At 37.6% G+C, this 26708-nt stretch overlaps 1 protein-coding gene across 2 annotated transcripts in view; it reads right to left on the bottom strand.

Moving 5' to 3' along the window:
* Window positions 1-3436: 3436 nt before the first annotated feature.
* LOC127651407 (RING finger protein 24-like) overlaps window positions 3437-26708 on the bottom strand; it is a 54564-nt gene continuing 31292 nt past the window's right edge. For both annotated transcript variants that reach the window (XM_052137209.1, XM_052137210.1), the window contains 4 exons: window positions 18657-18699; window positions 18359-18400; window positions 12777-12856; window positions 3437-7244 (listed from right to left, as the gene is read on the bottom strand). In XM_052137209.1, the coding sequence (XP_051993169.1) occupies window positions 7103-7244; window positions 12777-12856; window positions 18359-18400; window positions 18657-18699 (307 nt within the window). In that variant the 3' untranslated portion in view covers window positions 3437-7102. The remainder of the gene's footprint in view (window positions 7245-12776; window positions 12857-18358; window positions 18401-18656; window positions 18700-26708) is intronic.

Raw genomic sequence — 26708 nt, forward strand, 5'->3', positions numbered from 1 at the left:
ATCCCTCCTTCCAGTCCTTAGCAAAGTGATGGAATCCTCAGTTCATAAACAGCTCCAGGGCTACCTCTTCCGTCATAATTCAATTTCTAATAAACAGTATGGATTTAAACCGAACCACTGCACAGCAGACCTCCTTACAGTTCTATCGCAGACGTGGACAACATCTTAGACAAAGGAGGTGAGGTGTATATTGTTGCACTAGACATTAAAGGAGCGTTCGACCAGGTTTGGCACAATGGCCTTCTGGATAAGCTTTCTGCTAAAGGCATAACTAGGCCATTACATTCTTGGCTACAGAATTACCTGTAAGGAAGGTCCATCCAGGTCGTGCTCTCTGGTCAGTCCTCATCACCTAAACCAATCAACACCTCGGTGCCCCAGGGATCCATTCTCGGCCCGCTATTATTCTCCATCTTCATTGACGATGTTGTAGAACAGTGCAATAATAGCATTTTTCTATATGCGGATGATTCCACCATTTATGGCCCAGTAACGACACTTAATGGTCCCAATGTGGCAGCATCCCTAAATAAAGATCTGGAGAATATTCGCAGGTGGGCAGATACTTGGAAGGTCACGTTCGAACCCAGCAAATGCAAGGCTATGGTTCTGTCGAGAAAGAGGCCTCCATCCCGCCCGGACCTGTTCTTTGGGGCAATCAGAATTGACCTCTTTGAGCAGTTGAATATTCTGGGACTATGTATCGATAAGAAGTTGCTATGGACTAATCACCTGTCAAACATCGGCAAGCGTGCTGGACAGTGTCTTGGAGCTCTGCACAGGTTGGCCAACAAGCTTGATGTCAAAGGTAGGGCCAATGTCTACAAGGCACAAGTCAGGAGTACCTTGGAGTACTCATGCCTTGCCTGGATGAACGCATCACAGACCACCCTTGGGCAGCTTGACAACATCCAGAAAAAGGCACTGAAAATCATTGGGGAGGATGAGGACACTACCCTAAGGAAATATGCAATCAGTCAGCTCAGCCATCGTAGAACTGTTGCAGCAACAACTGTGCTTTTCAAAATGCACACTGAGAACTGTCCAGAGGATCTCAAAGCTTTGCTACCCCCACCAGATCTCGTTTGCCGAACCACTCGAAGAGCACGACCAAGTCACACCCTAAAACTCCCCAAGTCTAACACCAAATGCTTGGGAAGGAGCTTTCTTCATTCGACTGTAACAACTTGGAACTGCCTCCCCTCTACTGTAGTAGGTGAAATCACCTCAAAGAATGTTCAGGCCTTCAAGAAGAGACTAAACAAACATCTCCTTAGCAAAATAAAACTGTAATTTCTTGATGCTTAATGTCACTTATTCCATATTCTTAGTCCTGAGTAGCTGCAGATCACGATAGGCTTTCGGGCCACGAACTGCTAAAGCCTGTATCTGCTAAAGCACAAATAAAAAAATAAAAAATAAAAAAAAAGTGAAAGTTGATTTACAGTTAAAAAAGAATGTTTTTACTGTAAACATCACTGTGCAGCTGGGTTCAACTACAGTATCGCCTTCCAAAACGGTCAGAAATCTAGGGGTAACCATCGATAACAAGCTAAATTTCACAGACCACTTCTCAAAGACTGCAAGATCATGTAGATTTACAGTCTACAATATCAGGAAGATAAGACCTTTCCTCTCTGAACATGCCACACAACTGCTTGTTCAGTCACTTGTCATAACTAGACTGGACTACTGTAACTTTCTCATTGCAGGCCTTCCTGCATGTGCAATTAGACCTCTGCAAATGATCTAGAATGCAGCAGCACGTCTGGTCTTTAATGAACCAAAGAGAGCACATGTTACACCGCTCTTTGTCTCTCTCCACTGGCTGCCGGTTGATGCATGCATTAAATTCAAGGCTCTGATGCTGGCATACAAAACAGTCACTGGGTCTGCTCCAACATACCTAAAATCATTTATGCAGATCTACACTCCTGCCAGAAGCCTGCGGTTGGCTAAGGAACGTTGCCTTGTTGTGCCAACACAAAGAGGCACCAAAACACTTTCCCGAACTCTCAGTTTCATCATACCATGTTGGTGGAATGACCTTCCCAACTCCATCCGTGAAGCTGACTCACTCTCTGTCTTCAAAAATGGCTAAAAACACATCTTTTCCAAGAGCACTTAACCAGTCACTAAAAAAATTTTTTTGTTGCACTTAAATCTGTTTTGAATGCTATTCTGATGCTAGTAAAACTTTGTAGTATGGCACTTTTCATACAAATGTCTCCTTAAGATGATTCGCTTATGTTTTCCTCTTTTGTAAGTCTCTTTGGCTAAAAGCGTCTGCCAAATGTATAAATGTAAACTTTGTTTTTTTTCTTTTCTTTTTCTCACCCTAATGTAGATCATATCCCTTAAGAAGATGTGGATTTAACCACTGGGGTCTTATGGGTTCATTTTATTTTGGGCATTCAAAGTTCTGGTCACCATTCACTTACATTGAGAGGACAAACTGAGCTGAAATATGCAAAAAAAAATATCTTTGTTTGTGTTTTGCAGAAGAAAGAAAATCATACACATCTGGGATGGCATAAGGGTAAATTATTAAATAATTTTCATTTTTGGGTGAGCTATCCCTTTAACCAGCGATACCAAATTGTGTCACCATATGGTGACCATATGACAAATTTAATATAGAAAGTAGTTTTTTAAATAACATTTAAGTACATTCATATTCAAAACTCAGGAAAAGTTTACAAAAAACTAAAACAATTATGGTTCTAAATAGATTACATATAGTTAGGCTTTTAAATGTATTTCTATTGAACATCAGACCAGCATCAGATGGAGCTTGTTCATTAATTGTGAACTCTCTTGATAGCTACAGTATATTTGTATGGCCCTATTAATTTCAACCTAACTGAACATGCAAAGTACATACATTTTGAGTATGCAGAATATGACCAGATGTTTGCTGCATGCATGTATCCAGTGAAGCTCTTCTACATTTCTGCATTGCAGAGAGCGCAATGGAGACTGTGTTTTAAAGATGCATTCACCTTAGCCCAAATATCAGCATTGTTTTGTTGAGAGACCAATGCATATTTTATAACTCAGCATTAACTACAGAAATCAGAAGAGTAAAGAATGATAGGAAGCCAAGCTGGTTGAAGGATCTGTGACCTTATGTGAGGTGTGTGCATAGGTAGATAAAAGGGCCTAAAGGGTTTGTTGGCTTTATTCCTGCAGTCATACTAAGGCCACAGTGAGGTCCCATTGCTCCTAGTGACAACTGGCCATCATACAGTGCTGAGAACTAAGACACAACCCAATAATATTTGTGGAATATTTCTCTTTTAGACATTTTTAATTATTTATTTGTGTGCACAATTAGCACAAGAAAGGTGGCAAAAGTATATTGAATGCAATGCTTCAATTATGATCTTCGAAGCAAGAAAGCAATGTTAAGAAAGACAAAAGAGATATGGTTTATTTAAAAAACATGGCAAGTTTATTTACAATTCAAGTCAGTCACATGCAACATATTTTAATGAATATAACACAAAATTAGCACAAAAAAAAGCATCTTTGCATTTTAATTTTTTCTTCAAAATGTTGATTAAATATACAAAAATATAGTTTACAAATACTGTACAGAAATAATTCTGCTGCAGAATTCTTACTTTTACAAACATGTTTGTGAGATCCACAAACATTAGCAGTGTTAAAACAAGACTGTGTTGAAAAGGGTGGGGCTCATGTATGTTTACAAGTGTGAGGTCACAATGATGTGAATGGTGAGGGGTGGGGCAATATAAGTGATCTCACTATGAGGAAAAAGAGTGGAGTTCAAGAGGGTCAAACAGGACCGAGGTGAAGAAGCATGTGGCATTTTCGTAGTGGCAATGATGGCTGATAAATTGGCAGTTCAGTTTTAATAATAAAACATATTACTTCAGAAATCATTCTATAAAAAAAAAACGATTACTGTTCCATTTTAAAAAGCCTGTTAAAAAGACAAATACAACACAATTAACTTAAATGAAAGCCATAAATCCTAAGTTTGCTTTTCCAAAATAAAATTTGGTCATCCATATATGGCATTCTCATTAATGATCAGTAGAAAACATTAGTTTAAATATGTTGAGTAAAGATACACTTTAGCCTATCACTTAACATTTCCATCTTGCTCGATGGCTACTTGGATGGTTAAAAACACATTCAGGGGTGAATACAGGTAAAGTGGGACACTTTCTGATAATTTGTCATTGGCATTGTTTTTCAAATAGAGTATGATCCAAATGGATACATTAATGTCATCTCAAAATATTTTTTTATTAACGAAAGAATATACACATAATGATATATGATTAAGCTTAAGTGTCCCACTTCAACAGTTGTCCCATTTTACCTGTATTCACCCCATTTTACCGAATACACCTTCCTGATCTCTAGATATGCTTTTAAACTTGTGGTTGAGGTTTTTTTTTAAAACACTATCCACAAAGCCTTTCTTTTAGTCTAATCTTCATTACTAAATCCTCATATTACTACATTAGTGCTGTTAGATAATACTATTGAAATATTATGGGTTTAAAATTATAGCACACAATAAACAACATAGTTTTGCCCCATTTCAGTTGTCGCAATGGTGAGGCACCAATACCACCAAAACAGAAAAGTGCAGTGACGTAACTCTTAATTTTAGACACAATCAACAACTTTCACATTATAATGACACAGTCAAACCACGGCTCTCTATTTGCATACATTCATTGTCAGAGTGACTCTTTGTACACCTTTAAGACCTGCTGTGTTTAAAAAACAAACAAAAAAAAAACAAAGAGATGAAGTCCTAATTTAGGACTCAATATTTGTCCAGGATAAGGAATTACATTTCTGAAGGAGTGTTTTACACTTTAGTAAGACAATGTACCAAAGCAAAGCACAAAGGGAAAAAAGCCAAAATAAAAACTAAAAATCTCATTCAGTTTTTTCTTTTTAGGTAATATTAGTGTAGTTCTTTACACACACAGCATATGCAAAAAAATAAATAAAACAATAATAATAATAATAAACCACATTAAATAAGCTTAAAATTTATAATCTGAACCTCCCCTTTTAAAAACACAAATCTATATTGTAGAACTTGGTGGGCAGTTTGCTTGGCAATGAGTACACCATTCAACCATTACCTGTGTCTGATAATTCTACTTGGCAACAAAATGATGGGGCTGTTCATTGCTGGTCATCATTTATGACCCACTTATGCTTTATGACCATCGTTTTGGTCAATCCCTTACCGCCAATCAATACACTCAAATTTTTCCTTTCAGGTTGCCATAACACCCCTGGAGGTTGGGGGCATTGGCCCTTAATGAAGACATTACTATAGAGCAGAGAGTGGTGAAACAGCCACAGTTTCAATTGTATTATAAAGAATAAAGAAAGCTCCAAAGTATGAGGGGTGTCATTGATCTTAATGGCTGGGGATTCTTTATGTCTATGTGTAAAAAGCACAGGACTGATTCACTGCTAAAGATTTGGAATGATACTAAACTAGAGCATCAACACACCAGGTCAATACTGAGAGTATTCTGCTGTCCCAATGACTTGAGTCAGAATGGAGTTTGTTTCTGTAGCATGTCTAGTTTGATTTGCTTCAGTAGAGCAGCATTTTGATTTATTAATAACCGGTTTATAAGACCGATCTGGGGCTTCATGCCAAGTATACTTACCAATCTACTCCAAACGATATACTGTGCTACAATAAGAGAGCCAGTGTCTGTAAACACACGCAGAAACACACACACACGGAAGAGTTTCTTGGAATAGTGTCACTATTTCATGGAAGAAATTGCCATCTGTGAAATGTAATCAGTAAGTTAGCTGTAAATGTATATCTGTGGCATCTAAGTTACATTATAAATGGAGGGCCTGACTTCCCTTAAAAATGAAATAAATGTACCGAATATGAAATACACCTAATTTGTCATTTTACTTAAATTGGGCGTAAAGCATCCATTATGTATAAGAATTATTAAGCATATCCCAAGTTTGAGGTGGTGATAATGTGTTCCAGTCCACTTGATTTATTTTTCTAGTATTTTCATTTCTTTTTCAGACCGTGAAATCCACAAATCTTTGCATATTTCTTCTTTTATCATAGCATGTTCGGGTACTCTAATTAAATCGAGTAGAAATTATTGTCTGTGGACAAAAATTTCTGACAATGCAGCCTTAGACCAAAAGGTACCAAAAGTGTGTGTTTCTGTGCTGTCATCAACGCAGCTCTCAGTTAAAAGCAGTTCAAACTGAAAGACTTCCACAGAACAAAGGTCAAATACTGCTGTAAATTTCCTTACTATTACAAACTCCGCAATCACATTTGTTTTGGCCACCAGCTTAAAGTTCATAGCGAACCATATCTACCAATACAGCCCTACAGGCTCTCTCTTTTCTCTCAGATTCACACCTTTACTCACTGTCAAAGATCAGTGTTAAAAGTCAACATTTGCAAAGGTTACTAATACGATCTGTTGTGTTTGTAGGGATCTATTTTGTTCATGTGTGAAACAAAGTTTCTTTCTCCTGAACGTCAGTACAAAAACACTCATGCAAACAAACATATAAACAATAGAGAGCTGTTGTCCCTTTAATATACAGTATAAATGTTACCCTCTCTTTTTAAAATAAAACCACTGGCTTGCTCTGTGGCTGTGTGAACATCAACTTAAAAAAAGTTTGAAATTATAAAATACAAAATAAAATCTCACTACCATCACAAGCAACTTGGTTTGAGTTTGCTTTAGTATTATTTGTGTGTGTGTGTGTGTGTGTGTGGGTTAATGCATTTTGTCATGTTGTAGTCCTTGTCTTTTTTGCATCTCACAGGTGTCCCTCTAACAAGTGCGTTGATGTGGAATGGTTACTTTACACAAGGCTCGGCCATGTAAATTCACTTCTTCATTATCCCATTGGAAAAAATGAAAAAAACTAAACCCAAGTAGGAGCGATTGCGTTATTCGACTGTTATTGTAATTTGAACTAATCTTTTGTACGATGGATCCGGGCACAAATCCTCGGGATGTCCTTGGATTTGAGCATGTACGGAGTGTGAAGGTAGTGGTGGTCGCATCTTTAGGAGACGCAGGAGGGGCTACACCAGGTTTTCCACTCCGGGCAGAGGCTGCTGCATGGGTGGCACAGACTCGAGCATGCTTTGCTGCTGCGCCAGCTGCAAGACGGGCATGTTGCAAAGAGGGCATACCTTCCTCACTTCCAGCCATTTAATAAGGCATCTGAAAGAGAAGAACATTGAAAATTAAAGGCTGATAAGACAATAAAATTATCTAAATTTCTCAGATTAGCCAATAGTGGAGCACTATGGCTGTACAGTACAAAAGCCTCACTGCTCTTGTGAAACTGTCTACTATACTTAGACTACCAGCCCACTCTGACTGTAATGGCTCACTAGAACATGAGCATGTAAAAACCAGTGGCGATTTCTCAGGGCCAGCAAAGCCTTCTCTGCTGGCGAAACATGCCTGATAAATAAAAAAAAATTTCATCCTTTCATTCTCTTTGACCTTTTTGCATATGTATTTTCAATCGCTTTCCACTCCTAATTAATCTACAAACGAACATCAGAAAACCAAAAAATGTATGCAATCAGAATTTATTCCTCGATAACTATTTCACAAACCGCATGTCCGAAGCCATGCTCCTTAGCCGAAAAGAGGAGGAAAGGAGCCGCAAGGAGGGCTGATTTTCACTTCAAGCAAATTGGTAAGTGCTTTTTCCATTGTTATAGCAACATCAGGATTTTCTAAGTGTAAATTAGGCTGCTGGAGCATTCAGTGTCGGATCAAGTGTTGAAAAGTAACTGTGTACCCTGATGAAACAAAATTTATTGCAAGCAAAATTTAAATTGCAAATATTATTAGAAAGGTTTTTCTTGGTATTAGACATCCTTGGTTCTGGCTTGTGTGCATGGAAGTTTTTTTTTAAATTTCAATTGGTATTATTAGTTGACTGCCACATAATGTATGATAGCATATTCATTGTGAAATTGTGTTTTCTTAATGGCATAAAGAATCGCACTGAAGGCCTAGACCTAAAATGCACGGGCCACGGCTGGTAAAAATAGACACTGATGTATATGTGAAGACACAATTCATCTAATGCATGGATCAATCTGTGCTGTAGGGCTGCAACTAACGATTATTTTGATAATCAACTAATCTAATGATTATTCGACTATTCAGGCAATTACTGCAACGATTAATCGTTACCTCTTAACCGACTATTCATCTTGTGCCCAGACAATAAAGAGGACAAAATCATCTTTTAAAAATACCTCTAAATGACATAACTTTTTTAAAGCTAAAATGCATAAAGTATAACTGCAGTAAAGATGTAATGAAAATTAATAAAGGCTAAAGAGAAAAAAATGCCCCTGAAATTGGAAATGTGCGGGCAAAAAATGCCCCCCTTATGAATTCCTCTATTTTAATTTTTATTAGAATCCTATTCTAGGCCTAGTATACTAATTATTATCACCTACAATTATTTGAAGTTCATTTAAAATGATAGTTAACAGCTTACATTATATTATATTCGGATTGAACATGCATTTTAATGAATTGATTGTACGTCAGGCCGGGGGCTCCCCAGCCTGAGAGAACGAGGGAGGAACGTGGCAGGGCGGAGGGCGGGGCCGGGTGATCATACACACCCGGTCCCGTATTAGGCTAATGAAGCCTCCAAGGTATAAAGGTCGACTGCAGGGTGTCGTGCGAGAGAGAGAGATCATTAGCCTAATACGGGACCGGGTGTGTATGATCACGACCCTGCCCTGCCCTCCGCCCTGCCACATATATATTTTAGGTGCTTTTTTTCACCATTCTAGATCATCTCTTTGCCTTCACTTGTTAATTTTAAAAGGAATACTTTTTTAGGAATTTTAAAGGTATAAATATAACAAAGGCTTGCAATTAATATAAAGGCGTAAAAACAGGCATGCATAGTAATTAAAATAGAATTTAAAAAATGCTGTTTATAGTAGTTTTAGTACAATATACAGCCTGGTCTCATGAACATTGTGATTGTAACAACATTTAGCTAAATAAATTTGGGGGGCACCAAAAGTGAGTGAAATGTGTCATAATCAGACATGGTTTTTAAGGTAAATATTACCAATGGTGATCTAAAATAAAATAAAAGGTAGACACAAAATGTATTGAGAGGTAGACACAAAACTGGTAGACATCCTTACCCTAAACCAACGCATAAACCTAACTGATAGTCATGTCAACTTGTGTCACTTCTATGACACTCTTGTCTCACGTGTCAGCTTGTGTGCTTGGCTTGTCTCAAAATGCGTACTTCTGGGTCCAAAGCCCAACACTCTATCAAGTGAGCTAACACGGAAGCTAATAACATTGGAATACGTTTGTAAGTGTAGGTGAGTCTGCAATTCAAGCATATTTGTTTTTCAAATGATGCATTATAGTAAAAGTGTTTTGATATCAGAACATAGCAGTGTGAATAATAGTGCAAAAACTAAGTGTTTATAAAGTCATAATCAGCCATCGTATTCGTGATTTTTGTGAAAGTGAAAAAAAAAGGCACAGTTGTTGTAGCGCCTCTAGTGTTAATTTCACCAGAAAAATTGCAACGAAAGGTAGAACGAGGCACGTAAAAGTCAGTTTGCAAAAATGTAGTTATAGTAACGTTCATTCTGTGAGACATTTTGACAGTATAGAATGGCACACTGCAGGGCATGTTCCCCGTCTGTCGCTCACTCGACGTTGTGTCGAATGAAACGATACTAGGGGACTTTCTTGAAGGCCTCGGTTACCTCTGAACTTTAGAAAAGTCCAATGAGAATTTGGCATGTCCCTCCCCTGGACATATGGGTATAAAAGGAGGGAATCGTGCATCTATTCATTCAGATTTCTTCTTCGGAGCCGAGCGGATGTGCGATCAGCGAGCTGAGATCACTTCTGTTCCACTCACTTCTGTAGAGCGTTTCCTGTTGGATCTATGGCACATATCAGCGGCTTTCTCCTTCTCTGCACGGCGGTGCAGTTTTGCCCATGGGCACTTCGACAGGACTTCTAAAAGAGAGTATTTTCCCTAAAAGAGTTTATTTCTCTAAAAGAGCAAACACACAGCTGGAGTTGAACGTCCTTTTCAGGACACGTCTTTTTAAAGATGCCCTTCTGCCCCTGTGTAGTTTCTGGATGTGGTCGATATCTCTCCGCTCCTGGCGGTCACAAACGCTGCCTCGTGTGTCTGGGCCGCGATCACACTGAGGCAGCGTTTGTGGATGGTTCATGTTCTCACTGCGAGAACTTAACCATGGCAATGTTGCGGTTGCGTCTTTCCTTCCAAAAAAGAAATCTTCTTCCCACGGGATTGAGGACGACCTGGCTGGCGATGGAGGCGATTTGGGGATGGCAGAGGGCTCGGATTCGCCAGGTAGATAACCACCCGCCCCCCTGGCATGCTCGCTGACTTCAGAGCCCGCTGAGCTGAATGACGAATTCGCCGCTGCATCGGAGAGCATCCCGGCGTCTGACGCGGAAGACTCGACAGGACTGCCACCTTTAGGTCGGCATGCTCAGTCTGAGGCTGACGCCCAGATGGCCGACATGCTTGCCCAGACAGCCATGAGCGAGGGGATGGACTGGAACCCTCCATCAGCAGCCCTCACGGCTAGACGATTGGTTCCTCGAGTCTGGACGCAGCTCACAGCCACGCCCCCCCAGTCCATTTCTTCCCGGAGGTGCATGATGAGCTGACGAGGTTATGCATGGCACCTTTCACTGCCCGCAACCGACCTCCTCGCTCATCCGCTCTCACTACCCTCTTGATGGCGGGGTGGCCCACGGGTACTCGGAGGTCCCTTAGGTGGACAGAGCGGTTGCGTTCCACCTATGTCCAGAAATGCCCGGTGCTCCCCTCCAAAGCCTGTAGGATAACGTGGTCACTGACCGCCAAAGCCTACAGTGCCACCAGACAGGATGCCTCCACCCTGCATGCCATGGTCCTCCTGCAGGTTCACCAGGCCAAGGCACTTAAAGATCTGCACTTGGGTAGTCCTGACCCCGACGTGTTGCAGGAACTGCGCTCTGCGACTGACCTCGCCCTCCGTCTGCTCGCCGAGGGTGTCCCGCTGCAGCTTCCAAACTCCAGGCAGCTCCGCCTCAATCGTGGCCCAGCTCCCACGCCCCCCTGTCTCTTGGACGTCTTCAAGGACCCAGAAGGCTCCCAAACGTTCCTGAGACGGACGACCAGGGGATGAGAAGTTTGCTATTAAAAATACATTAATTTCAGGATTAGCTGAATTGGATTAGAGAGAAGGGATTAGGGGGATTTTTAAAAGGGAAATGCAACTTAAATATCATACAGTGACATGAAAAATGATACGCCGTCACATCATGTGACTACTGTGTCATATTTTATTATTATGTTTCATGTAGTAGCATCAATCTGGAAACTAAATTTGCCTAATTTAAATTAGCTAGCACACATGTGGCATAACTACTGCCAACCATTTTATATTTATTTTTTTGCAAATCATCATAAATGTTAAATGTATTATGCCTCATAAAAATCTTATATCTTCACTAAATTATTGCGATTATCAATAGAAAATATATATTTGAGACAGCTAACTACTTGTCTGGCTCTAGATGACACCCTGAACATGTTTATAAACTTTGCTTGTGTCACTTCAACCACTCATTTAAATTCCAAGGCCTTGCTGGATGCCCACAGAGGCAACCTGAAATGTTTAGATGGAACAGAGCACTCTCCACTCCCGTGATAAGTGTCCAAGCATTACTCTGACATACATTTACTTTGACATACAGCCTAGTGTTAATGTCTCACAAAATAGGCGAAGCAAAAGATGGATGAGGCAGACACATTTCCACCAGACTTCCCACTGAATGACACATCGCTCTCTTGAAAGCTTAAAAGATGAATTGTATCATTTCTGCACCACTAGCTTCACCAAACAGAATTTTAGAGATAGAAGTTTGAAAATTGTTTGAAACTATTGTTCAGCCAAACAGATAGTCCATGAACTCATGCTATTTGTTGAGCTAATATTATGTATGGCCAAAATCCCTTTCAAGGCTAGACAGTCCACTAGGTGGCCATCTTGGGATGATGGATACAAGCAGCATAAGTAAGCTGAGTATACCTTTCTACTTGAATGGGGAATCTCCAAAATCTCCAAAATGGTTGGTCAAGATAATTATCCAAGAACATACTTAAAATAAGCAGTAAAATCTGACAACAATGGTCACATAATTTGTGCTTCTTTAGCTCAGATTGCACAGACACACACACACACATACAAAAAACTGACTCTGGAGTTGACTGAGAGGTGATGTCTATATCTAAAAGGTGACTGGCTCTTTTACCTGTAAGGTGGGACATTCTACATCTGCCATATTGGGTATTTCAATTTCTCCATTTCATATTTATACAAGAGCTCTGTCTCGGGCTAATCAGTCTCAGGTCCAGCCCAGTCGGCTGCTTAAAGTAATTATTAGATCTGCTTGATACTAAATTACACACTTTGTTGACACATGTTGTGTTGCACTAGAATTACACTACCAGACAATTTTAATATCAAAAGGTTTTAAAGATCATGATAAAATTCAGACAAGTGTGGTAAATTCAGTTAAGTAAGTCTAAACTTTTGACTGGTAGCGTATACTGTAGGAACTGGAGTGGTTTTACTGATTTGCAATCTTGAAAAGCATTTTTTTTTCCTTCCCTATTTTGGAAACACCAAATGCCAGGGTACTCACTTTCTGTGAAAGGCATGTTTGCACGGGCAGATTCCCAGCTCATCTTTCTGCTTGAATTCCTCCAGACACACCGCACAAATCTAGGGAGAGAAAACAATAAATTCTAATCAAATTTCATGGATAAAATGCTTAAATGTAAACATTGTTGCCTGTAGATACTGTATTTTGTCTCACGAAATAGCAACATTTCGTGGACACAGACATCAATACTTTACAATACTTTCTTATTACTGCACCATGTGTCTAGACCCGGTGCTATAAGAGCCAAACCATATAATTTGATTAATGACCTGTCTCACATCAGAGAGCAGAATACTGTGAACATTTGGACTTAATTAAATGGTGATGTAATTTGAAGGCAGGCAAAAGGCTCTGATGGCTACTCCAGATAAACTTGGGGGTTGTTGTGTAAGTCTACCAGTTCCCTTTACAAAGTAGTCATTACAATTCAGAAGAACATACAAGAAAGAATTCAAGCAAAGAGTCACTGAGAGAGTGAACAGATGAACCATGCAAAGATTATTCTGCAGTTACTGTAATAATTACCCATAGTTAGTATTTAACTGACTCAGACAATGTTTAAAACCAGAGTATTTGGATATGCGTACTCTAAATTTGAGGCTATTCCTCATTCCAACCATGATACAGATTTTGTAGAACTTTTTGAACTTCTTTATACTGGTTAAAACGGACTGGCTATGATGACAACAATTAATCTTCTGTCAATGTGATTTAATTCCTCCCTTGCAAAATAGGTTACACAATAAAGTTCCATTCGTTAATATTAGTTAATGCATTAGGTATCATGAACAAACAATGAACAATACATTTTTATAGCATTTATTAATCTTTGTTAATAAAAATACAATTGCTCATTAATGGTTCATGTTAGTTAATAGTGCATTAACTAATGTTTACTAATACAAAATTTTTTTATTAGTTAATGTTAAAAATTAAGATTAATAAATGCTGTAAAATTATTATTCATTGTTAGTTCGTGTTTACTAATTTTGTAAACTAATATTAACATATGAGAACGTAAAGTGTAATTGTATTTAATAAGCACATATTACAATTTATATTTATTCAAGTTTATACAATCTATAGCATATCGTAACAAAGTAGTGCAATGCAGCATAGCAAAACATAGTGTAGCATAATGTACCATAGCTGATAATGTTGGCCAACATAAAGTAAAATAGCTTAATGTAATGTAAAATAAGTAAACGAAAAAAACCTATTCAATTTTAAAGACTGTGGACTTTGATGCTAGAAAGAACCATGTTGAATTCTTATCTTTTCCAACAAAGTTGAAAAAGCACTACCATACAAATAATAGATCAAATAATGGTATAAGGTTATACAAATATTAGGGACCTTTAATAGTACTATATAAAAACTTTATTAATTCAAGTGTAATTTAAGACTGATGAATGTTACAATAGCTCATATTTTCCAGATGTCTAAAGAAATTCCAGCACTGTGTTCTATAAGTAAACAATTCATTAACATGCTTGCTGACAGTAAATAATGAGGCAGAGAATGTACAACTGCAGTAATTGTAAGAGAAAAAAAGAGGTTTTGGACAAATGTGCCTTGGCACTTCGGTGCTTGTTATAGTGCCATTCCTCTATACTGTGTTGTTTATGTATCCTATAACAAGATATAGTTTTGTTTAAACTCTGAGTGCTTTAGGTGTCACTGACATTGACTGGGTTGGAGAAGGATTGAGACACAATGGTCCACTGTTTGAAACAAGTGTGTTGTGAGCACACTGTTTTGAGAGGAAAGAATGGTATTAACAGGGCCAGAGATGGGATAAAATAAGGCAATGTTTTTATGTGTTACCAGTGTACTTTTTATACTTCAAGCAAGGACAATCTGGTTATACTTAATTATCTCAGATCATTAAAAACACTTACACACCAGTGTTTCCTGTAATGCAAAGAAATTATATTTTACCCAAGCCGTAAAATTGCAGAGTGTGTTGAATTGTTCTAATATGTTCACTTCGTGTTACACAGTTCTGGGAGCACTATGTGTGTGCATTCCTCCATACTCATATCTTTGCCATGCAGATTTAGAAGGTATTTTTCAAAAGAGTCAATAAACCTGCTCTTCGGCACAGTTCAAGTTTGTATTCGACTTATTTGCTCAACAAACTCTAAGCAGGCTTTGGATTTTCTAGACACTGTTATTTCAGAATGACCAGAGCAACATTTCAGATGCGATGATTGGTCCTCTGGTTAGTCCAGTTATGAATGAGTTATTCAGTCAGATTACTTTTTTGATGCACATATTTTATTCCAAATAAATCCAATAGAAGTTTATTCAGTAAATGTGTTTCTATCATAGTTTATGTGCATTTCTTCTTATCGAATAAAAAATGTATCCACCTCAAGCACGCATAAAAGTTATTATGTGTATTTTAGAGATTTTATTAGCAGACTTTATGTGATATCAAAAAATGGGCATTGAAATACGTGGATGGAAACCAGCTATAAAAGCATCATAAAATGACGTGATTGCTTCAGCAATTGCGTTACTCATCCCACATTTGCTTTTGTGACAAGTTTAAGGTTTAAGGCAGGGGTGGGGAACGTCAGGCCTCAGGGCCGTATAAGGCCCATAAGACCGCGAGACCATTTGAGACATAATTTGAAAAGCATAAAATAGCCTTGATTCAATTAACTTCAAAAATAAATAAATAAATACATACTTTCAAATAATGTTTAAATTTTTTTTTGGCATTTTAAAAATGATAACAACAAAAAATATTGTATAATAGACAGACCTTTTAGTGTTTTTGGTGTGCGAGCACGTAACTGAATGTGTACATTCATTTCAACCCACAATCAGAAATTGCAAGCAATTGTATGGCCCGCGAATAATTTGGTAAATACTCAAATGGTCCTTAATGGAAAAAAAGGTCCCCCACCCCTGGTTAAGGTAAAATTCACACTGACACTCTCATCTACTTGATCTCTCACCAGCGGCGGACTGGCCATAGGGAGCGTCCTGTCCAGTCACGGTGCAGAACTCCTCAGTTTTTCTGAGGCCTTTGCTGATTTCTTTTGATTTCCCCTTGCTGTCAAGCAAAGAGGAACTACATTTGAGGGCAGGCCTTAAAACACATCCACAGACCTCCAATTGACTCCAGTTAGCTAAATTAAGCTTGGCATAATTTACTGGAATTTTCCAAGCTGCTTAAAGGCACAGTTAACTTAGTGTGTGTAAACTTCTGACCCAGTGGAATTATGATATAGTCAATTAAAAGTGAAACAATCTGTCTGTATGTTCAACCAATTTTATGTAAAATTCTGACTTCAACTGTACCCAAACAACACTGGTAAAAACTACACAAAGCGTTAGCATGATTTGCCAACAAACCTCTGTTGACCTCATGCTAAGCTGAACATTTTCAGGTTAATTTAGATTTAAAAATTAAACTAACAATTATTTAGGACTTTAAATAATGGTGCTATGCTATAGTTTACATAAAAAAGTGGCACTGAAGTGTGTCATTTATACACCACCTAAACCACCATTTGCGATTAAAAAAATAATGTGTTCAAACAAGTTTCCTGAACCCCCAAAAGAATTGGCCAGATAGTCCCTCCCCTATTTCACGCCACTGGTCGAGCCAATGTTGCTGTGCTAAGATGAACGGGACACTCAAAACAAACAGGGCAAATTTAAAGTGCCAAAAAATATTTCGAGGAAATCAACCCATGAAGTGCTTACTTGTAGTAGTCTCTGCATAATAAGAGTTAAAAAATTTGTCACTTTTGAAGTTCCATTGCAGTCAGGATGCTTCCTTGGAAGGCCTATGTAAACAGTAGACACCAAAGCAGCTCACTAGGTTTTGGATCAAAGCCACTGTGTACTAGTAGTTGATACAAGACAATTATACAGCATTTGAGTGAGTGCCATTTATTCTAATGATAAAATGCAATGAATGGTATGTACTAGCCAGCTGCTTTGCGTTGAGAAAGTTCTACATTTTGAAGGTAAATAAGCACAATAAATGGTGGACATGCAGTCACAGTTTGGTTAAAGGTCATAAAACCACTTTATTAGTGACATATATCGCTCTTCAAAAGTCCTGTATAATTCACATGTATTATTAGCCTCACAAAATGCCATTGATTTCTTAAAACCGGCTTCGATACTTCATTCTATGGCAAACACACTTGTACCTTGAACCTCAAATTACTGAGCTGTTTTATCTAAAAACAAACTAAAAAAGGGGCGAACCGACAGGTCCGACATGTGAGGCCAGACTTTCCGATGAAACATAGGTCAATTCAGCAGAAAACAATGTTGTTATTATTTAGTTTAAAGATGATATGCTGTTTATGACAGAAGAGACATATTAATTCAGTTATTTTTTTTTTTATTATTATTATTAATCAAATTTAAATTTTACTTCAGTCAAAATAACTGCCTGCGCTTTGTAGAGGAATATCCAGCTCTCAAAATTAGTCAGTACACTAAAAATACAACACAACCTTAGAATGGAAACTATTCCTTAACAGTAAAACAGAGGGAGTGAAGGGTTACAAGAATTTCCAGTACAGTTAGAGCATTCAGCAAGGTCTCTGGTGTCCTTGCACCTAAGTATTGTCGCTTGGGATTCATTAGCACACACACATGAAGATGGCACAGTTGCCCATTAACACCAGTGAAGCGAGGATGGTCATGTATAAGGCATCCGGGTGAAGGTTAAACATGTCATTGGCTATCTCTAGTGCATGCTCGTATCAAACACAATAAGCACACAAATGTCTTGAACAGGTCCTCCAATACAATGTGGTGGTTCTATCTATATTCAGTAACTAATGTGAGGAAAAATTCACTAATATTTTTTAATGTCATGGCCGACAGTCACTGTGGTTACTGTGTAACCAGGCAATGATAAGACTGATCTGCAGCTAACTGCTCATGTGAGGAAGCTTAGTGCAGATTCAACCATGTGTTGTGTTGTTTGTCTAAGCTTTAAGACACTTCAGAAAAATACAGCGACTATTCAAATTACATACATCCTTTTCCAAAGAAGAATGAGCCAACATAGCTCAAGAATGCTGTGTGGGTCTAAGAGAAATGGCAATTATTGTCAATAAAAGGGTCACCCACAAATTAATTAACGTAATTTGAGTAAATATCAATATAATATATTAGGTTTTAAGGTTCACATATTCTTGATTGTGCTTGTTCTTTAAACCTTAAAGTTTTGTAGACATTTTTACTACATTAACATTATAAAGACATTTTTACAATGAACATTAAAATCTGCTTTCAGCACATTTTATGCTAGCACACAACAGTGAAACACATTATTCAGCATTTGCAGAATATACAGTAGAATGATATTAATGCCCAGAAATACCAAACATCCACAGATAGTCCTAGTTTTTCCACAAAAGACATACAAATCCGATCATGGGGCTATTTAAACATTATTTGTTTCTTCGTTTTCTCAAACCACCCCCACCCCCACACACACCGTCATACTGCAATTGTCTACCCACCAAAAGTTAATTTCTGTACAGCTGGATAAAACAATGCAAGAGGGAACTCACCTCATGTAAGTTTAATTCTTTGACCTTTTCCTTCTGAATAACCTGTGAACAGAAAATATGAAAATGACATAATCAGATAAAACACTAAATTTAATGAAAAATCCTAAGTGTTTGAAACTGCATGAAAAAGGAATAGAACCATCCCCTTCTCCCATACGGCACCATACAGTAAAACTACCTTAAGTTATAGTAACAGACTCCATAGATAGAGTAAAATAAGCCTCCATGCACTACATTAAATCACAGAGACACACTCTATGGTTATGATTTGAATAGATACATGAAATCAGCTGCTTACCTGCTTGTATGCATAGAGCTCTTTGTGTGCCTGGTGCCGTAACCTATAGAAAATATATTGACATGTTAGTTTTAAAATATTTAAATAAGTGACTGAGTGCAGTGACAAATAATTACAAAAACCTGTGGGGAGAGACAGTGATGGCACCAAAATATAAACAATGGCCAAATTCATCACCTTGAACCATAATTCTGAAATACAGGCAGAGTTCTAAACCGTTTTAAATAGCAGCTGTTTTCAGGGTTTCTTGTGCGTGTAATCTCAGCCAAGGAAAACTACAATGCATCAGCCATGGCCCTGGACCTCTGAAGGTCAGCTGCACACATGGCTGGATCATAATCTGACCACATCAAATTGTAGCTTTTAGTCCTCATAAGGCATTTCTTCAGTCATGATGATCATTCACAAAGACTGAGCTGACTTTGAATTAAAAATTGGTTTTCCTTGTATTTTCCATTTAACGTTCACTAAATTCTAGCTATACATTTTATCCACCAAACATGAGCTTAATCATCCAATCTCCTCCCTTGACATCCACTTTTATCTTCGTGGCTACAGTATTTCATGGCTAGCTTTTTCAAATTTTAAGAACTTCTTCCTTAAACCCTATGACACTTACTGCATCCAGTTCAAGCAGTACCATTATCTGCCTCGATTATGAACTTGTATAGGCCAATAAGTTAAAACTGTCTTAAGCTGAGTCTTTATGGCGGGGCAAAACTATCTGGAATGTGTCAGACATGATGAGTGTCTCTTAGGTAAGTGAAAAGGGTTATTTAAAGAAAATCAGCAAGTGCCATCGACACTATGTTTAGTCTCTAACTTGTGAACATGCATACTGCACTCTGAACATTAATAATGCCTTTTGGACTGTTAGAGCATTAGTATTAGTCTAGTTAATTTTACATGAGATAAGTCTTGGCCTTTTTCAAAATTGTTTGTTTTACTGGATTCCTTTTCATTTTTAGGTGCTCTGGAAGACTGAAAATAGCAAAACACATTTAAACACTTCAGAGTCAGACCGGGCCATTCAATTTACCCATACAAGAGAAAGGCACTAGTGAACACAGCAAACAATATTGCAGGATCTTACAAAAGCCTCCTTGTCAGAAAAATCAATATAGTTCATAAAAGAGAATACACATTTAGGGGAAAAAATCTATCAAATGAAGAAAGAGAACAGTTAGATAGGTATGAGAATGGAGATATGTGTTGTAAAATTTACCTCCATTACAAGTAAGCATAACCTCTCGCAGCAGAGTGAGAGGGACCTGTAAAACAGGCAGCACAGTCTAGGAGAGAAACTGACATTCTGAAAGAGACCAGCAGGTAAAGGTGCAGACACTCCCTGAAGTGGAGGAAGGGGATTTAGAAGCAAGAAGTAGGGTTTGTTTTCATTTTAAGGGGCATGCCATTCACAATGACAGCAACTTGCAGCAAAAAACAAGTGGAAGTCATTTTTTCAGTATGTTTGCATGCGCAGTTTTAATCGAGCCATAGCAGGTTTTTCGAGTCGAGCTACAGTCTACATCTTTTTGTCTAAGTATACATGACACAATGCGTAACCAAATATTTGAAGGAAGGACGACAAATATGACAGGTGAACTACACGTTGTACGTCACCTCTGTTTTCAGAGCATGCATACAATGCCGAGGCCAATTGTTTTTCAATTAAAGTGTGTATATTTACTGGCCGAAGCCGAACTATAGTTGCAGTACCTATGTCTGTTAGTCTGCATTCGGACTAATTATTGTTTATTTAAAAAGACAAATTATTGTTTAGTCAGACTGAAATTGAACTTTTAAAGTGCATGTAAACGTACTGAGCATCAATCATAGTTGGCGATTTCCAGCATCATTCATGACACTTGGCAACGCAACAAAGATGAGAAAAGTTTAACTTTATGTAAAAGAGCAGTGATGCAATGGGAGTGAAGACATTGGAGCACATGTGATTTGTCTCCTGTGAGACACAGTAGTCAGGATATATATAAAAATTTTGTTTATTTGTTGACCTTTTTGACGATACAGATGCATCATGCAGTGCTGTAATTTAATCTAACGCTTTTCCTCCAGAGTTTTAATTTTTTAGCAAAAAAAACTTATTTGTCAAATAAAGTGACATCTTATTTTTGAGTGCAATGCATCTCATTTGTGATCAGATTTTCAAAAACTATGGCCAGTTTTCAGCCCACCAATAACATAAGGACATTCTGTGGCAGGAATGACTACTAGCGACCAACAGAACAGTGAACAGGCCTTTAGGGTGCTAGGTCATTTCCGCACTGTTAGTGTAGTGTTACAGTTCGTCAAGTTGAAAATCACCTTGTGACCATAAGCGTTGTAAAATAACAAAGCACTCGGCATGACATGTTAATAGCTGTAACAATTTAGGACATGTGTGTGAATTTTGATTTTCATCCCTTGAGAATGGCTGTGCTAGACAAACACTACCCCCCTCCCCTTTTTGTTTTCTCTTTAAGTGTGTGTTTGCCAGACACAGGGGCATTTCACATTGGTGTGTCAGAACTGGTGCGTGATTGCTACGTGCCGTTTTGTGTCAGGCTGTTTGTATGTGTTCTGAATCACGACGTTCTTCACAGGTCAACTCGAGCTCACAATTCCCTCGTCTTTTACACTCTGAATGTCCACAGAGCCGCACGACTCAACAATCTGGAAGTCCTATATTCAGGCTACGATGTTCCTTATGAACAAATACATGTGCTCCACAGATCACGTTTGTCTTGACTTTTAAAGGCAGCCTCTTCTACACTGAAATTACTCTGGTCTGTCAAATGCAACTGTTAAACTGGGCAAAAAAGTTTGAATAAGCACTTTGTTTCAGCGATGCAAACTGTAAATGTGGTGGTGAAAAATAGCAAGCTAAAAATAAAGAGAAAAATGTAGCTAGGCATTTTGGTACTTGCTGATTTTGCAATTGTTGTGATTTCCATTTTACACTGCTGGTGTACAATATAAACATTTCAGAGCAGGTTTTACAGTGGATTTACAATGAATAGACCCAAAATTATTTGGATTTTTAGGCCACATTAGGAAATGCATGATTTTCATTACATTAGATAACAAAATATTAGTATCAACAAGCATCTGCAAATAAATGATGCTAGACCTTTTCTCAGAACTAACTTCACGTATCTTAGCCATTTTTACAATTACTTTAAACTGTCCCACTGTCATTTGTAGTGGATGTTTTAGTCATGTGTGTGTAACCACCTATGGACAATTGGATATGTTCTACTAAGTCTGACTACCAGAAAGTTTCCAAATACTTTGAAATGTCTTAAATTTGAACAGTATATCTATTGTTTTACGATTTAAAACCAACCATTAAAAACAAACTTTTTTTGTGCAAAGTTTTAAGTGTGCTTGCACTATATGTCTTAGACAACGTCCACAATCCGTTTTCGATTGAAAAGTCCCATTTTTAATTTTCTGACATCATAATTTTTTGTCATGCCCAATTCCTACTACTTACTAGGTCCTCGTGGTGGCGCGGTTACTCACCTCAATCCGGGTGGCGGAGGACAAGTCTCAGTTGCCTCCGCTTCTGAGACAGTCAATCCGCCCATCTTAACATGTGGCTTGCTGTGCATGACACGGCGGAGACTCACAGCATGTGGAGACTCATGCTATTCTCCGCGATCCCCGCACAACTTACTACGCACCCCATTGAGAGCGAGAACCACTAATCGTGACCACAAGGAGGTTACCGCATGTGACTCTACCCTCCCTAGCAACTGGGTCAATTTGATTGCTTAGGAGACCAGGCTGGAGTCCCTCAGCACACACTGGATTCAAACTCACAACTCCAGGTGTGGTAGTCAGCGTCAATAGTCGCTGAGCTATCCAGGCCCCCGGCATCATAGTTTTTAAAGTATGTGGTTATGGAGAGTTTTTTTAAATCTGGAGGAAAAAAACGCCTTTCCAGTGTGAATGAGAGGCGTAAACATATGAAATCTATGTGTTTTCAAATGAAAATATATTGGTGTGGACATGGCCTAAAAATGGGGGCCTTTGTATGTGTGCTTTTTGTGATGGAGATATATTTAATGTTCAGTGCTGTGTGTTTTTGTGATGGACATATCTGACATTGAGTGCTGGTTTACTAAATTAAGCAGTTGACATCTTTATGAAGCAATGGGATGCAAGGGAGACTGCATCTTTAGAAGCCTGGAATCTGGGCTTTATACAAACTCTTTTTATCAATGATGTGGCAATCTGACATTTTTTTACTCAAGGTAAGACTCTATATTCATCTAAAACGCTACCAATTTATGTTTGAAAAAACAGTGAGGGGGATTTAAAGTCAAAGAGAACAGAACTGGTATAGAATAAATGGGAAGGAACTTACCATCTCCCCTGCTGGATTGGGTGAATTTAGATGATAGCTGCTGGTTCTCACTGTCTTAAGTAAGAGATGCTAAACAATTGCATGTTAAAGCTATAATATCTCTGCTTCCAAGAATGACCTCATTGACCTCAGTGCTCAGGACAAATTTAAATGGATGACAGTAGGCCGGATGGGCTCAGTAGAAAATGGGGAATGGGTTGCCCTTAATTACAACATGATCTTGTGCTGAAGTCTTAAAGGATTGCTTTAGCTTATTGAAGGCCTTTTGAAGACCTAGTCTTGATTGAAAAACTTCTAAATATTCTAAATTCTATTTGTTTGCCTTCACACCTCAATAATCAATTTGGCTGATTTCATTAGAGGGTTCATTCTAACTAGAAATGTGAATCAATTTCCTGTTATGTTCTTAACACAAGCAGCTTCTGTACAGTTTACTCAATCCATAAAGGAAGTCGGTGATACATTGTGGCTTCCTCAATGTAAAAAAAAAAATACAGATCTGTGGTTGTGCAACTGGCTGCTTTGAGATCAGTAATTGTGCAAGTAAGAAGCTTTAAAACCATCTTAATATAAACAGGCCAATTTCGAGCAGGGGGAGATTGTAGCTGTGGGTTTTTTTATTTTCATTTCAGATTATCAAGTCAGTAGTTCTCTTAGTTTCTCCAAACTGTGCTGTCTGACCTTCTCACTCTTCATGGAAAGCTTTGTTTGACAATTTTGCATTGAACACACATCAACCAGCAAAAGTAACAACCCATACTGAAATCTTATATATGGCAATATATTTAAAACACACACATATTTATAATATGTATGTTCATGCATGGTTTTCAATAGTAATAATAACATGTAAATATATATATACATAAATATTGTTTTCATATATTAAACATACAGTATACTTTCCAAAATCATTGTGAACTTTGAATGTATATTAAATAGTATATGTTCATATTTGGCCATGTGTCAGATTTCTGTACAGGAAAACCATTGCAAGAACAAGTAATTCATGATATTCATCCAAAATGCCATACAATTCCTTTGTAGGGCTGCAACTAACAATTATTTTTATAATCGATTAATCTTCGATTATTTCTGTGATTAATCGGATAAAAATTAAATTGTATTTCCTGTATTTTATTAAAATATAATTTTCCAAAAAAATGAAATGATAAAGGGTGTAAGGATTTGATTTACATGACTGAATTAATGATTCTTTACTCTCACAAAACTTTGAACAAATCCTGTTAAGTAAAAGTTACGTTTAAATATATTATTATTATTATTACTACTCTCAGGACCTTTGCAAATCAGTTGCTTAACTTGTAAAATTTAACAAAAAATGCTCATCATTAAAGAGTAAAATGATCCATAGGGCATGGAGTGGGACAAAAGGTCAGCCCAGCAGAGGGCAATAGTGACACGAGAACAGAAATGTTAATAATTCTGCCAAACTGAAAAATACATAATTAGCTTGTACACTATCACTGATTATATACATTTAAGTATTTTAATATTATAGTTTTTAAAATAGTATTTTCACTGATTACATGTTTCTAAACTATTCTATTTTGTATTTTTTTTATTATACATTTATCCAGCAAAATAATGTTTGCCATTGTATAAATTTACTAGTGAAATCAGACATTACATGATGTGGCTTTATCAGGAGGACATTCAAATATCAGGACTCTTAGCATTAATGTACATTATATTCAGCATTATATAGTACAATCATCTGTAAACCCTGTGTAAATTCATTCTCGCACAGAAAATACTCATCTTCACTGTATTACATGCGACAACTCTACAGTATATCAAACAGCATAATCACTCTATAAACGCACCTGACGCAGCAACCGCTCCCCATTAAACTGTATGCTTATTATGAGTTTTATCATGCAATACATTTTTCACTGGGCTGTGAAGTGACGTCACTGACGGGGCTTCCCGTGCAGCCGTGTTTACTGCAAATATACAATGAATCGATAATGAAATTAATTGTTGATTATTTCCATAATCGATAATTATCGATTAGTTGTTGCAGCCCTATTGCTTTTTTCAATAGTCACTTTTTCTGAATTTAAAGTTTTAGTAATTTTTTTTACAAGTTGAACACAAAATCACTTTGCCTGAGAACATTCTGCATTACTTTAAGACCAAAACAACAACCAAACAAACTTGGTGCTGTGATAATGTTTGGGATTAGCATATGTTGTTAGCTTCTTTATGAATAAAAAAGACAGAAAAGAGAAGACATTTTTAGTTGTATGTCCTATTTCAAAGCAAACTTTTCCTGTAATTAGCTACAAAAGCAATATTTACTGCGGAATTCGGTTCTCATTTATCTTTGTTTCCTTGTTTGGGCAAGCGCTAATGATTAAGGTATGGCTCTAAAATTCAAAGTTGGTTCAGTCTTCAAAGTCAGCATGATAAAGGCTGCCTCACTATGGTATGGTATGAAGATGAAAGAGAACTTCTCCATTCTTTCACTATCTGTCAGCTTTCCTCTATCCTCTCACTGAAGTCTTTTAAACTCCCCACAATTTTTTTTTTACTTGTTCCCTTGAGTATGGTGCATGAAACGTTTGGCTGGATGAACAACAGTACTGCATTGTTAACACCAAAGTTACTTTCATAATTGTGGTACATTTGTGACTTTCTTTAGGTACATTAGGTACTTTTTTCCAACCAATTTAAATCCCTACTGAAAAGACCAGTTCATACCAGTATGAATTGCAATGCTGGTTTGGTGATGGTATAGATTGTGGACTAGCACAGCCATTCTGGTAAAGCTGGTTGACCAAAGATGTCTTGTTGGTAAAACAAATTATGAAGCATGGTCACATATGCTGATGACCAGCAATGTGATGTCACGTGAAGATTTTGCTGACTATATAAAACTAAGCAATATTGTTTAATGTGCTTTTTATTTGGCCATTTAGTTTAATAAGGATAGCATCAGTTGACTAATTTCACAATCCTTCAGGGATGCACAACTGTTCAAAATAACATCAAAATGGACATAAGTAAAGGACATATATGATTATTAGCTTCAGGTGAAAGTGACATGTCAAAATAAAAGCTCCACACATTCACAATTCGGAAAAATATATGAAAGTAAATAAAAATAATTATAAAGCTACTAAATTCAGCAAAAAAATAAATGTCCCTTTTTCAGAACACTGTATTTTAAAGATAATTTTGTAAAAATCCAAATAACTTTACAGATCTTTATTGTTATGAGTTTAAACAATGTTTTCCATGCTTTTTCAATGAACCATAAACAATTAATGAACAAGCACCTGTGGAACAGTCATTAAGACATTAACAGCTTACAGACAGTAGGCAATTAAGGTCACAGCTATAAAAACTTAGGACACTAAAGTGACCTTTCTACTGACACTGAAAAACACCAAAATAAAGATGCCCAGGGTCCCTGCTCATCTGCTTGAATGTGCATGAGGCATGCTGCATGGAGGCATGAGGACTGCAGATGTGGCCAGGGCAATAAATTGCAATGTCCATACTTTGAGATGCCTAACACAGCGATGCAGGAAGGACAGCTGATCGTCCTTGCAGTGGCAGACCGAGTGTAACAACAGCTGCACAACAGCAAGAACTGGCAAATTTGGTGCATTCCATGAGGAGGAGATGCACTGCAGTACTTAATGCAGCTT

Source organism: Xyrauchen texanus, chromosome 11, assembly GCF_025860055.1.
Source record: "Xyrauchen texanus isolate HMW12.3.18 chromosome 11, RBS_HiC_50CHRs, whole genome shotgun sequence".
Lineage (NCBI taxonomy): Eukaryota > Metazoa > Chordata > Actinopteri > Cypriniformes > Catostomidae > Xyrauchen > Xyrauchen texanus.